Source organism: Poecilia reticulata, chromosome 10, assembly GCF_904066995.2.
Source record: "Poecilia reticulata chromosome 10, P_reticulata-male-v2, whole genome shotgun sequence".
Lineage (NCBI taxonomy): Eukaryota > Metazoa > Chordata > Actinopteri > Cyprinodontiformes > Poeciliidae > Poecilia > Poecilia reticulata.
Window position 1 is genome coordinate 19,650,724 of NC_088839.1, and position 13,939 is coordinate 19,664,662.

The 13,939-nt window shown below is 40.6% G+C and overlaps 2 protein-coding genes across 3 annotated transcripts; one reads left to right on the forward strand and one right to left on the reverse strand.

Annotated features, from left to right (window-relative positions):
- Nucleotides 1-3,434, forward strand: ubxn1 (UBX domain protein 1). Of its 2 annotated transcripts, none has more exons than XM_008420413.2 (10): nucleotides 1-82; nucleotides 475-539; nucleotides 629-682; nucleotides 1,176-1,285; nucleotides 1,413-1,509; nucleotides 1,592-1,783; nucleotides 2,063-2,114; nucleotides 2,198-2,320; nucleotides 2,546-2,729; nucleotides 2,855-3,434. In XM_008420413.2, exons 2-10 carry the CDS (start codon nucleotides 481-483, stop codon nucleotides 2,893-2,895), a joined length of 912 nt encoding a protein of 303 aa, XP_008418635.1. In that variant the 5' UTR covers nucleotides 1-82; nucleotides 475-480; the 3' UTR covers nucleotides 2,896-3,434. The 2 variants fall into 2 exon arrangements, with proteins under 2 accessions (XP_008418635.1, XP_008418634.2); XM_008420412.3 differs by lacking the exon at nucleotides 1-82 and adding an exon at nucleotides 300-318.
- A 1,336-nt stretch (nucleotides 3,435-4,770) lies between these two features.
- LOC103471424 (pre-mRNA-processing factor 39) lies at nucleotides 4,771-13,066 on the reverse strand. The gene is made up of 15 exons (XM_008420414.3): nucleotides 12,941-13,066; nucleotides 11,293-11,525; nucleotides 11,064-11,189; nucleotides 10,857-10,975; nucleotides 10,275-10,442; nucleotides 9,565-9,745; nucleotides 9,173-9,277; nucleotides 8,403-8,520; nucleotides 8,165-8,319; nucleotides 7,964-8,090; nucleotides 6,745-7,016; nucleotides 6,273-6,457; nucleotides 6,116-6,190; nucleotides 5,269-5,431; nucleotides 4,771-5,137 (listed from the first exon to the last, which is right to left on the reverse strand). The coding sequence occupies exons 1-15, from the start codon at nucleotides 12,996-12,998 to the stop codon at nucleotides 5,057-5,059; spliced, it is 2,166 nt and encodes a 721-aa protein (XP_008418636.1). The 5' UTR covers nucleotides 12,999-13,066; the 3' UTR covers nucleotides 4,771-5,056.
- Between the last annotated feature and the right edge of the window lie 873 nt (nucleotides 13,067-13,939).

Consider the following 13,939-nt stretch of genomic DNA (forward strand, 5'->3'; position numbering starts at 1 on the left):
GATGTTCTTGAACTAATTTCGCGTGGTCCCTTTTGACCCACATGACTTTCCGTACTGATGAACTGTTGTAGCAGGCTGATGTGTAAGTAGCTAACAAACGCTCCTTCATCAATCTGTATTGTGCCTCTGATATTAAGACACTTAAAACAACATAACCACTATGACTATCTTCATTAAAGATAACAAAGCGATTTTTAGCGAGAACGATTTACAGCAAGGTTATTTTAATCATTTTAGTCAGTAAAACTAGCCTCGTTAGCAGCATTAATGTTAACGCTAGCTCTTAGCATTACTTCAGCTGTGATTGGAAATAACAAGGTGCTGTTCAGGGAGAAACTAATTTGTGTTCTCGTTTTTTATTCCGAAAGTATTGTGAATGTGTTTGCTTTCAATGAGAAAATCTAAAGGGAGTTATTTGATCTCCCCTTTTTTTCTGTCGATGATTTATGAAAGCTGGTAACTTGCTTGTTTCAGGTCAAAATGGCAGAGCTAACAACACTGGAGAGTCTTCTGGAGATGGGCTTTGGCAGAAACAGAGCGTGAGTTACGATCCTCACACCAGATATGACTGATTTTAGTGACCTAAAGGTTAATGCTGGGTAACCTGTCCTTTCTGTCGCTTCCTCAGAGAGAAAGCTGTGGCCAATACAGGAAACCAGGGGATAGAGCAAGCCATGGACTGGTGAGACATTTACAGTCATGCATGGTCAAAAGTTTCGGCTTCTCTATGTATTTCTCTTGTTTTTGCTATTTTTTCACACTTAAATTTTTCAAAATGTTCAAACTAATTGTATTATGAAACATTGATAACCTCATTAAGCATTTAAAAAGCTATTTTTATTCGAATGTGTCTTTGATTAACTAAAAGAAGCTACTCAAGCCAACTCGACCTTGGATATATTGCATAATAAATTTTAAAGAGAAGAATGTTAAAAACGTTTTTTTTTTTAAATACCATTATTAAGCAAATATAAATTACTTATGTAATTTTTATCTGACTGAAAATGTTTTTATGGAATATTTAAACATCTGGTTTCAGCTGTATTGCAATTGATATTTTGGGTTGTCTACGTGTAAACAGAAATTATTAAAATTACAATGATGTCCGTATGGTTTTATCATTTCAGAGCACAGAATGGCTGCCTGACCTTTTGTTCTGGATGCGTCTCTTTCAGGTTAATGGAACATGAGAACGACCCGGACATCGATGAGCCGTACGTTCCTCCAGCGGAGAACGTCTTAGGAGGAGAGGCAGATGAGACGACAGCAGGGGACTCAGGTGAAGGTCGGTGCATGTTTTTGTTTTTCTGAGGAGAAAAAAAATATTTAATTCATATAATCTAAGGTAGATCTGTCTCTGTAAATAATTTCTTTAAAGATGTTTTATTAATTCCGTCGTGGTCGTTTTTTAGCGCCAGTAATCGCAGAGGAAGATGAACTATACAGCGACAACCCAGAGGCTTTGAAACGACCAATGACGGAGGAGGAGAAACGTGAACAGGTCAAAAGGTCAGAGCTGATGCTGATCAGTTTTAAGCAGCGTTAACGTCATGTGTTTTTATTTGCCAGCTGGTTTGTCCCCGCCTTTCAGACTAGAGGAGCTGATGCGAGTGAAGCAGGCAGAGAGGAGGGAGCGCGAGCGAGCCGAGGAGGTGGAGCGGGAAAAGCAGCGGAGGAGGCAGGGCCAGGAGCTGCAGCAGATCCGGCAGAAGATTCAGGACGACGAGATGAAGAAACTCGCAGATCAGAGGAGGAGAGAGAAGATGGAGGACAAGCTGGCTAGGTTAGCTTCTCAAAGGATTCACAATTAATGTTTAAAGCCACAAAAGTAAAGATTTGATAATGTATGAAATCCTGAAGCAAAATTCTGCAGGTACTACAATTTATGTGCAAGATTTGACTGTAACTTTGCAGGATGTTTACGCATAATGATGCAGTTATTATTTATGATGGTTTAGTTTGTGGAAAGACTTTGTTGTGAGGACATTTTAATTAAGATCACAATGCTTTTACTTCTTGTTACCGTTTCTAACTCTGCTGCCTTTTTTCTTGTTCTTGTCAGGCAAAGGGTTAAAGACAAAATCGCACGAGACCGAGAGGAGCGAGCACAAAAGGTAACTGAGACACACTGACTTTACTTTTCATTTTTTACTTTGTAATTCTGACTGTTTTGTCTTTTTTAACTCCTCTGGTTTAGTTTGGAGGTGGTGCACCTCCGAGCACGGTGACGTCCACCCAGCCCACCCCGCCCAGTCCGTCGTCACCCACCGGTCAGGGACCCCCGCCCACGAAGAAGGAGTATGATGAGTCCAGGATACAGGTACATATTATATCACATATATTATTTAAGGCTTTTTGTACCTTTCTACCCTCCATCTTGCCATTTCTTCCTTGTCTCCTCCATTCTTTCTGTCCTTCTTAGTATTCCTTCTTTGCTGGAGTGCTGTAAATAAACTTTATTTACAGGAGCCCTGTAAATAAAGCTTCACTCTACTCTGTATTGCTGTTAGTTATTTTACGCTTCCTTTCACCGGATCTTTCGCAGGTTCGTCTGCTGGACGGCTCCACCATCAACACGGTGTTCAAGGCCCAGGAGCCCCTGGCGGCGGTGCGCGTCTACGTACAGATGAACGGCAACACACCCGAGGGTCAGGACTTCACGCTGCTGTCGCCATACCCGCGCCACGTTTACACTGAACTGGACATGGAGAAGCCTCTTAAAGAGCTGGGTGAGCCTTCAGGAAACGAGTTTTAAATGCTGTCAGATATCTAAAATGGCGTCACGTCCATGAGTTTTATTAAAATGTGCAGCTCGCGTTGGGATGAAACCGGCTTTTCTTTGCGCTCTGCACAGGTTTGGTGCCTTCAGCTGTGCTGGTTGTTACCAAAAAGTGAGAAGGATCAGCTCTGTGAGCCTACCTCACCTCTACCACGACGTCGACACGAGAACCGAGCGACCCAGGAGCCGAGCTGCCATCTGCTAGTATCCCTCACTAAGCCAGCTAGCTGAACCGAAGCAGAGACGCGGTGAAGCTGCATTCAGACACGTTGGAGCTCCTCAGACTTTGATGTGAGTTTCTGTTTTTGAAGACTGACTGAATGCAGCTTCAGATCTGCTGCAGGCATTGAACTGGACCTTTGACCTCAGCTGAGTCGAGCTGAAGATAGCTGGTTTCTGACTGATACTTCCCCAAGGATCTCTGCTCGTGGTTTCAACACATTTATTAAAAAGAAAAATGCACAGAACAAAGTTTTAACTCGACCCTTGTATTGCTAAATACGTGCTAAAGTGGTTCTGAAAGGGCCTTAAGTTTATTTCCTGTAATCTTCCTGACTTTGTGACATTTTACTTTCATTTTTTTAACGAGTTCAGATTTGCTGAAAGCTGTGTCCACCAGGAATCTGATTACAATAAAGCTGGCTGGGATAATTGAGTTGATGTTCTGAATTTTATATAAATTATCCTCTCATATTTTTGTAAAACCAATTCTCATGAAAGTAGAAAACCTGGAAATGATGCAGCTAAAAGGTTTGTCTTCCTGAAAATACTCTTTATAAAACAAATATAACAAAATATAAAAAAATACCACTTTAACAAATGTAAGCTTGAATTCTGTGTATTTCTATTGAAAAGCACCTGTAAGGATGATTATTGCCAAAATAATACTGATTGACATCACTACTGTTTACATTAGTGAAGCGGTTCACAAAAACTAAATTGCTAAAAAAAAAAACAGAAATACTGTAAAACCTTCTAGATGATTAAATCAGCTTCTTGTGTGTTTTACATGCACATAATGAAGAATGCTTTCCTTGTTTAAGACAGGAAAAACTGGTTTACTCTTCCATGAGAGGAACTCATTGGTTTTAATTTGAACTTCTAGCAAAGTACCTTTTTTAAAAATAAAACTTCATTTCCATGTGAGTTTACTCTTTGACTCGAGCTTTTCCTCCAAGAGTTTTGAACGTTTTGGCAACAGAAAGATAATTTTCAATGACATGACAGAAAACGAGTTGCACCACTTCAATTTAAGTATTAAGATAAATTTATCATTGTGACTTGATACATTCTCTGCTGCCTCTTTTATGCCCTTTGTCACACTTCGTTGTTTTACACTTCAGGTCTTTTGCCCTGATTGTACATATGTGTATGTTGAGGTAATTGGCTGTTTACACTTAGGTTGGTATAAGTATGTTCTCTTGTTTTTCCCACTTTGAAGAGTGGCTGAGAGAAAAAAAAATCAAAAGTTCCCCATTAGTTATCCAAAAATACTTTATTCATCCTTGCAGGGATTAGTAAAGTGTCGTAGATGGTGACAGCTACGGGCAGGACAGCGTCATTTTTCAGATGATTCTTCTTTATTAAAAGATACATTTTTAAGCTTTTAGCGCATCATTACCATGGTGCCGATATTTTGGGATCTGAAGCCAAAACCTTTTACCACAGTTGGTGCTGGACTCCATTTATGCTGCAGCCTAAATGAAGCCAAAGCTGCTGATGCATCTTAATAAAACAACAAACCTACTAATTTGGGTTAAATTAAGACTCAAGTATTTAACATTTAGAAAAAATGATCAGTTTGTCTATAAAAACAGGAGGAAGTGAACTGGACTTTTAGTCATGGTGCATTTCTATTAGTTCCTCCTTGTATTTGAACATTTAGGTAAATAATAGAAACACACCTGTGAGTTTGTTTCACAGGTTTGTTTCACGGAGAATTGTTTTTCTCCGTGTATCTGAAGAACAAAAAATCTGAGAAAGCCTTAAAGTGACACTATAAAACACATTTTATGTACATTAAAAACCAACAATTGGTACAAAACACCACACACTGGATAGAGTGAGCGACTTTAAAACATGAGAAAAGGCGTCGATTTGACAACAAATACAAAAATAATTTTAATTAAAATCAGAAGACTTTACAGAAAATGGGTGCCAGGGGTTTCCCTTAAGCTGCTTTTTCCACCGAGATTCACCGACTCTGAAAGCACAGGGGCATGCTGGGAAATAAGTCTGTCGTTCAGACGGGTCGGACCGGTTCCAGAGCTGTTCAGCTTAACTGGGTGGATAGTAGGACTGGTTGTAGTTCCAGGCATTCTGGTAGCCGTAGCCACCATAGCCGCTGTACTGCGGTTGCTTAGAGACAGAAAATAAACTTATGTGTCATTAAAAAACTTTCAGACAAATTCAACATCAGTTTTCACATTTCAAAAACAACAAAACTAGGAATCTGTAAACATCAAATGGCAGAACTTCTTAACTTTTACCTGGTACCAGCTGCTGTACGCTCCGTATCCGGCCTGGGCGCTCGGGTCGGCGGCCATCACAGGAGGCGGCGGCGTGGTGATGGGAACATGTGACGTGCTGGATGCCGGCGCAGCAGCAGAAGAGCTGTCGTCTGTTTTGCTAGTTTTCTCTGGCTCCTCGTCCCTTAGGAACCAGATTAATACAAATAAAACGTTAGAACCACCGCCATGATTTAAAAAGATGATCTGTCATGTATTCCGTGTATTCTATAAATGCAGTGTCGCTGCTTTTCTATGTAGTAACTGGGTAAAAAAAACGGTTGTGACGTAATCAGGGTAAGTCAAAATGTAAAAGAACCAAGGCTGAATCTACAGAAGTTGAGGATTTCAGTGAAGAGTTGAGCGACTCATCTGCAGTTTCGACACAAGAAGCTAACTAGAGTGAAGAAGAGGAAGAAGCTGGTTCTACTGAAGGACTAGAACCTTATTTATTTGAGCCGTATTGGTCAGGAAGCATCAATGACTCCCAACGTTTCTGCAGAGGAAGGGTCAGACGGTGAACGGTTGGAACTCCAAATCCTTGAATGATAATAAACAGACCTATGCAGATAATTATTCATCTGTAATTCTGGTTTTATTAAAATGAACCAGAAAATAATCCAGTCACTTTAAAGGAACTGGTTCAGGTTCTGATCAGCTTTCCTACTCCTCCTATTTCCAAGTCTTGAGTTCAATTTTCCTACTTCTGATAACAGTATGACACTGGAACCCTTATTAAAACAAAAAGCTTTAATAAGCATCTCTCCAACATACTGAACTTTCCCTCCACAATCATAATCTGAGGCTAGTTTTTGCCATCTTCTCTCACCCGTTCTCCGCTTCTCTCTTCGTGCCTCCCAGCTCGTCCAGCAGCTTCTGATGCGCCTCGTAGACGGACAGCACGCTGCAGAGACAGCACAGCTTCACTTTGAGATGAAAATGCTTCACCAGACCCAAACAGGATGGTCCGAAACAAGATGCTTAACCTCTTAATGGAGTTGCTGTACTCCTCCGTGAACTGGAGGCCTCTCTGTGACAGGAGTAACTTGGTTTGCGGGGTGAGCGGAGCCGCCAGCGCCCGAGTCACACACTCCTGCACCGCCTCGTCCGAAGCCCCCGGCTCCGCAGACGACTCCAGGTCCAACAGGTTCAAGTGCAGCTTGTCATTATCCTGATGGAAGAATCATTTATGGAGAAAAGGAAAACATTTTTATTAAAACAGGAGGGTGCAAAGTGTGGATCCTGACCTGACTTGTGCCCCAGAATAGATGGGAGACTTTTTTATTTTTAATTAATACAAAATTCTCACAAAGTAACATCTTTTTACAGCCTCAAGGAGAAATCTCTTGCGACAATATTTCATTTATTTTGTAGCAAATTCCTCCCTGGCACCGCTAAGCAACGAGACGCATTATGCCGTTCAGCTGAGACATCAACCGTGTCCGTCTCTGATCTCACCGGACTAATCTCCAGCGCTTCCTGTAAAGCCGTGCGGGCGCCATCTGGGTTTCTGGCCACTTTGAGCAGCAGACGGGCCAGTTTGATGGAGTAGAAGGCGTGCAGCGTCGGCCTCTCTTTGGATTCAGCCACCGCCTCTCGCAGCAGAGCCTCCGACTGGTCCAGCCGGCCCGCTCGGCGCTCTAAGGCCGCCCTGCGGATGCGAACCACGGCCAGACCAGGCCGGGCTTTCTCCAGGGCCTCCAGAACCCGCCGGGCCTCGTTGAGGTCACCTGGTGCAGACGGGCAGGAAGTTTGCATGAGCAAGTTTTCTGATGTGCTTTTTTTTGTTTTGTTTTACATTTAAACGTTGTGGCACAAATCATATTTTTGCCTTTGGAACTTAGGTTTTGTTTACACAAAACCGTTTCCTGGAAACTGCTGGGATTTTCACATGTTGATTGAGCAAAAGTTCCACGTTTAGGCTAGCCTGGCCATTTCATTACATCAGCATATTAGGGCCTTTGTAAACAGGAACAAAAAAAGGAGGACATTTCCACCAAACAATTCTGAGGTTAATCTCACACATTTTCTAGAAAATACAAGAACATTTGTGAGCTTGAAAAGGTAAAAATTTGCTTAAAAAAAACCTCAGAAATTTTCCAGGAAAATTTAGAAAATGTTCTGAGTTTCAAATGTCGAAAATTGGGGTAATATATATATTAATGAATATCAAGATATAAATATATGAGATTACAGTCAAAAGTAAACAGCTATTTGCACTTCATAGTCTGGTTCAAATTTTTCTACTTTATAGTCGATAAGTTGAATGAAGTTAGCATTACGGTACTAAAGATAAAGTTGTATAAAGTTAAGCTATGTTAGCCGTGTGACTGAGAAAAGTTATCCTGAGGCCTCAGTCACTGTAGCAAACAAATCTGCTGCATGGTTCTCTCACATGCTAAACAGATATGTTTGGGTAAATACATAGTTTTGTTCTTCAACTTTTTGTTTTTCAGAGTCGGTGAAGACCGCAGTGCATTTAGAGGAAATTGTCATTTTAATACGTCTGTGTCTCTGCCTGGCGCCTCAAATAAAAAAAATCTAGACACGCCCCTGCTTCATGTTTCAGAAAAGATTCACTCTGAAACCTGGTTTCAAAAAGAGCCTCTGGTCACTGGTGTCGTATAAACAAGCAGCTCTGAGTTCAGAGGAGCAGAAAGAGACGGGCGTGTCGTACCGTGTCTCTCCTCAAACGTGGCCCACTGCATGTGGATGTTGGGTTTGTTGGGCAGGTGGACCCGGCAGGCTCGCCTGTAGACGGCCCGCGTCTCCTGCACACTCTGCGGCTCCAGGTACTGAATGTACTGAAACACACACAGCAAGGTGTTACATTGTTTCAAGCTCCTCACAGATAAAGTGAGTAACTGATTTATCTCACCCTGGTCCAGAACTCCTCGTACAGAGCGCAGGCGATCAGGCAGCGCTCAAACAGGATGCGAACTCTGTGGTCGCTCTGGACGGCGGGAGCATCATCTGATGCTTCCTGACGCTGCGTCGTGACCTCAGATTCCTCCGTCGATTCCTGGTTTGGATCTGTTAGAAGACAGCAGTGTTAAATACAGATACTTTCAAACATGAAAGGAAATAAAAAACACTTTTATCATGCGTGTCCTCGCCTTGTGAGGACTCTGTGGCGTCTTTGTTCAGCTCAGCGATCTCCCAGTCCAGGTAGGTGTGCCAGGCTCGGAGCTGGAGGCGGTCCAGCGGCCGGACGTGGAAGTATGGACGCTTGATCTGTCGTAAAGAAACAAGGAAATCTGCTGAGTTTGTGAGCCAGTAACAACAGGAGAGGATAAACTGGACTAAATTATTTCTACTTTTCTCAGTTATGGTTTTATTTATCGAATCTGTTCTGACATTTTCAGGCTCACTCATTCAAAGTTGGTTTCATGCTGCATGTTTTTGGTTTGTTTCATTAAATAATTATTAACTTTAAGATGTGAATGTATGACAGATCTTTAGCTCATCATGAACACAACTTCCTGGTAGAAGAGATGCTATATATATGCAAATTAAAATAATGAAAGAAAAAGAATAAAATCAATCAATAAATAAAATGAATAATAAAAACAGAAATACATAAAGAATTAAAATAAAATTAAAGTAGCCGACAATAAATTAAAAACTAGTAATACAAAAATAAAAAAACAAAAATAATAAAGAACAAAAAGGGAAAAAAATGAATAAACAGAATAGAAATGCATAAAGAATTCAAAAATAAAAAGAATAAAATAAAATCAAACAAAAAAATAAAATTAATTTAAAAAAACACTAACGCTAAAAGAATAAAATAAAGACAGAAATAAATGAAGATTAAAATAAGAATAACTAAAGAAAAGACAGAGTGATGGAGAGGTCTGGTGAAATGATCCCGGCAGAAACTCACAGCATCTTCATAGTTCCACCTCTTCCGGACTTCTTCCTCGTTGTCCTGGTAAACTTTGTCTCTGCGAAGCAGAACCTGGTCTCTGATCTTCTGCATCAGCTCCTCCTGAACAGAGACATACATCACTGGTATATATAAAGATGTTCCCATTGGAAATCTACACATGACCATGAAAATGTGACAAACTTTCAGCTTTCACTGAACTCTTCCAGTGCTGGACTTTAAAATCTCCAAAAAGAAAAAAACAAGGCATTAGAACCCATAAAAACTAATTCCTTCCTCCCGTGTTAAATAATATTTAAACACAGATTAAGCAATAAAGCAGGTGGTTGAGCCTCATAAAGGCTCATTTCTAGTGAGAACCAAGTTTTTAATAGCCAGATTTTACTCACCGAGTCGGTACCCTCGGGCATAGCGGGCTCCTCCTCTCCTGGCGGCCTCTCCTCGTCCGCCTCCTGGGCCTGTTCGGCCCGCTTTGCCTTCTGGCTCTGCCGGCACGTCGCCCTCAGCTCCTCGTACTCCTCAGAGGGGAGCACGTCTTTAGGCGGGTTGTTGTTAAGATGCACTTTGAACCTGGAAGCAGGAAGGATGGACAACGCAGCAGGATCAGGAATACGAATAAGGAATAAGAGACAAATGAAGAGGAGGGGATGAAGGTTTATCGATAGACTTTAGGCACTTTTATAATTAACAGCATTTTGTAATATTTTTGCTGTAAATCATCAATAACCGCTAAAACAGAGGCAGCGTCACACTGTGCATGGGAGAGAGGAGTTGCAGTTAACTAGGATTGACTAATTTAAGATAAAATGACTTGAAGATGACATTTTACACAATCAAAGCTTTTATCAACCAACCAAGTTTATTTCTATCGCACATTTCAGCAACAAGGGAGTTTAAAGTGCTTTATATCATAAAAACAGAGAAATGTAAAGTCAACAATTGAGAACAGCAGTAAACGTTCAAACAGACTCTCTGTTCAAAAGTTTTTTTAATGTTAATTTCGAATTTAATTGCAAGTTTTACTGTTAGTGTCCAACATGTGACCCGTTGAAGGCCCTCGGACGTCAGTATTGTGTCTGTGGCGGTCAGGTGGGTTTACTTGTCGTAGTGGGTGCTGTAGAGCTGAGTGGGAACTCTGAGAGCTCGGTCCAGGACGGCCGCTGCGTTCTTCACGTTTCCGTGCTCCTTCTCCCACTCCACGTAGAGATCCCACAGGCGGTCCGAGTGGAAATCCAAACCACACGACGCAACGGCATTCTCAAAAACACTGAGGACGTTTAACCGAGGAAAAAAATCATTATGTTATCAAAGAATTGTTTATGTATTACTATAATTGTGTTTTCTGCTCTCACGGTTCCTCCATGTTTATCATCTCCAGAGTCAAATTTCTAGCTGTTTTTCTATGAAGTTTTACAATAAGTTGTATTTTTGAGTACAAGTCATGGAACAATATTGTGCTGGAATTGGCTTGGTCTGAAATAAGTCAACTAAATTGTAAAATCTAATAATATTTGTATTATTAGATTCTGTCTGTGTTTCAAAAACATACAAAAAAATCTTACAACATTCAAAAGGAAATTAAAACAGAAATTTCGGAGCTGAACCCTCGACTTTTCCATCAGCTTTGGAAAAAAACGTGTCGAAAACATTAAGTTTAAGATGCGACTGGAAGCTTGTTCACCTGCGAATCCGAACAGCTGAATCGGGCAGGTTCATGTCCAGCGTTCCCAGCAGCAGATTGATGTAGTGGATCCAAAGATCTACGCTCAGAGGAATTGCTTGAAGACCACGAATACACACCTAACATAGCACACGCGTGAATTTTTAAAAATAAGTGCTTTACAAATACACATCAAATAATATGAAAAAAATGTAAAGGAGTTTTTACCTCCTCTGCTTTGTTGTTGTCGCCACCTCGACGTTCCAGGTCAACAAATTTCTTCCAGTAGCCGTAGCAGAGAGGATACCGAACCAGGAAGGCTTCCAGCGCTCTGCGGTACGCGGCAGCATGACCCTGAAAAGATGAAACTGGGTGGGAATTCCTCTTTACAGAGAAAGTCAATCTTAATTTCCGTTTTCTACTAAAAAAATCCCTCTGGTTTGCTGAAAGCACACACCTCGTGCTCACAGTACTGGAGCAGATCGGTCCAGCAGGGGAAGTCCTGAGGATTGTCATGTGCGGCTTTCCACAGACGCTCAAAGTCTGCAGGTAGATCCCCCTGTTCGCTCGCTGCTGCCAGGGCCGTGGAGTAGTTATCTGGGTCTGCAGGATCCTCAGGGGCTGCAGCTGCACCTCCATTTTCCTCCGATGCTTCAGGAGGAGGCGGCGCTGCCTCGGTGACATCCATGGCTTTAAGAAGGAGAAAATTATTTAAAAAATATTGGTATTGGCTTCTTTTCGCCAAAGAAAATTGGGCTGCTGTAGTGTAACCATACGTTAAGGTCAAAGGTCAACAGAGATGTGAGAGCCAGGGGGAGCATCCTTCCACAGCAGACCAAAATAAAACTGTTTTACTTAATTCGGTTTACAATATTAAGTTTGGACCATCCCATTTTAAATAGGGCTGTAGTGATACAATAATCTCACGATACAATACGATGGACGATATTCTGCCCATGGTATGATATATATTGCGATATTCAGCAAACGATACAATTTGATACATTTTTGCGATTTTCTGAAAGATTTTAGAGGGACAGAGTGATTTTGGTGACATTTTGTGACTGTTATAGAGTTGGATTGAATTAATTTAACCGAAAACTGATTAAAAGCACCAACTACACAATACCTGGCTCTGGTTGGACATGGACACAGACTTAAAGTCAACAGCTGGACAAAATGAATCAAAGAAGTGGTGAGAAAACATGTTTCTTTTAATTGAAACAGTACAAACTGTAGCTTACATGCATTTGTAAAGTAAATAAAGTGCACCAAGTACCCTGCTCTGAATAGTTTGATACCTTTTTAACCTCGACACTTAACATCTGAAGGAATCACCCTCCCGGCGAAGCAAGCAGTAAGTGAGCAAGGTGACAGTTGGATGTTACGATACTTGCGGATGAATAGCGATTTTTTTCTAGGAAAGACATACAAAGACTTTTACATGCATGTTTTTGTGACTTGTTTAATGTGAGATATAATCTGTTTTAAACTTTGAAATACATAAAAAAAACATGGTAGTGTTACAAACAACGTGCAGACTTCAGCTAATTATTCTCTCTAAGGTAATATTTTTTAAAGTAATTCGTATTTTAGTATAAAAATGTTGCATTGGACTGCCTTGTAATAAACATTACAAGGCTGCCGCACTCATCAAATTCATTTATTAGAATCACATAAAGACGCCCAATTTAATTAGATAGCCTGCTGAGAAAGAAAACCTCTGCATATAGTTGGAGGTAAACTAAAGAAACTTTCTTTAAAAATCAAGAAATTTTAAGATTTCTGCAGAGCCTCCCAGTCATACATTATAGCAGATACCAGCGCAGTAAAATGAATGTAAAAATAACTGAATTGAAGAAATGTCACTCCAGGAAGCTGAGCAGCAGCCCCTTCAGCACAGCTGTGAGTTAAAAGTCATCAGTTCAGCTTGTAGAGAATCACTGAACGTCCAGCTCTGCTCAGTCGCTGCATGCAGCTCAGCCTAGCATGTCATGCCTTCCGCTTTTCAAAGAAACGACAATGCAGCGCCTTGTTGAAACAATTATTATCATATCTGTCGACCCGCAGCCAACTTTAGTCTAGAAACTCTCAAATAAATCTACCTGAAGACTCTTCAGGCACCCCGTTACCGCTCATCTCTTCACAGCCTTCCGCCGCCATGATGGAAGAACCACTGACGTCATCAGCAAGCGACAAAAACACAAACTGCAATTTGTGAACAAATTTTAAGAGCTGTCATAATCTCCGCTTTGGTTTTATCCACACACGGCAATGAAATACTTATACATATTAAAAATATATGTATATTTTTTTATTAAACATTTTCTTTAAAATCTGAAAACTTTTGCTTTCTTCTAAATGGTTAATTTTATACCCCGGACATAAGCACGGTCAATCAGCGCTCAACTGCACTGGATCGCCGCAAGGGAAATTCAATTCAAAAATACTTTATCCGAAAAAGAAATTATTTTTTGTAACTGATATAATTAAACTACTATCTTCAAAGAGTCATTGTGGACGGTGATTCTATGGGCAGGATTGAGCTCCAGTAGCAGTCAGTCTAGCAATGAACCTGAAGGGGCCTCTGAAGACCATTGCTGTTTGACAGTCATTTCGTGTCAACAGCTCAATATCAGGGTATTACGGTATTCTTCAGAAGCATTTATTGTTGGCAAACACTTCTTATCCAACTTATTTGCTTGTGCTGCTCCCTAACCATTATGATTAATGGAAGAGATGTCTTGAACTTCTTTTATCTACTCTATTGTCCTTTAATTTGTAGAAATGCATTTACAAAATTCCACTTTTATTGGACCATTAGCATTTTAACCAGCCTCAATTAAAATGTCACAAGTTCATCTCAACCTGTCCAAAAACCTGCAAAATTGCCCTAATTTTTTGTTTTAAGTCAGTAAGTCAAAAACATACTGGATAAAATATTACAAGGTGGAATACTGAACATTAGTTAACAGGTTTAAGTATAGTCCCCTTAGGGGGCACCGTAGATAGTTGCCCTGTCTGAAACAAAGTTATCCAGACCTACAAAACAGTGACATAAAAATTAAAAATAACCATACTTTTTCCATTCAGTTTTGGCAGAA

Bases quoted from the DNA above. Each gene is read 5' to 3' on its own strand.
- ubxn1 (XM_008420413.2), top strand. From the start codon at position 481: ATGGCAGAGCTAACAACACTGGAGAGTCTTCTGGAGATGGGCTTTGGC. The intron at 1,510-1,591 runs GTCAGAGCTGAT...CCCGCCTTTCAG, and splicing joins AAACGTGAACAGGTCAAAAG to ACTAGAGGAGCTGATGCGAG. The intron at 2,321-2,545 runs GTACATATTATA...GATCTTTCGCAG, and splicing joins ATGATGAGTCCAGGATACAG to GTTCGTCTGCTGGACGGCTC.
- LOC103471424 (XM_008420414.3), bottom strand. From the start codon at position 12,998: ATGGCGGCGGAAGGCTGTGAAGAGATGAGCGGTAACGGGGTGCCTGAA. The intron at 10,443-10,856 runs GTGAACAAGCTT...AAACGTCCTCAG, and splicing joins TCAGCTGTTCGGATTCGCAG to TGTTTTTGAGAATGCCGTTG. The intron at 5,138-5,268 runs GTAAAAGTTAAG...TCTGTCTCTAAG, and splicing joins CGTACAGCAGCTGGTACCAG to CAACCGCAGTACAGCGGCTA.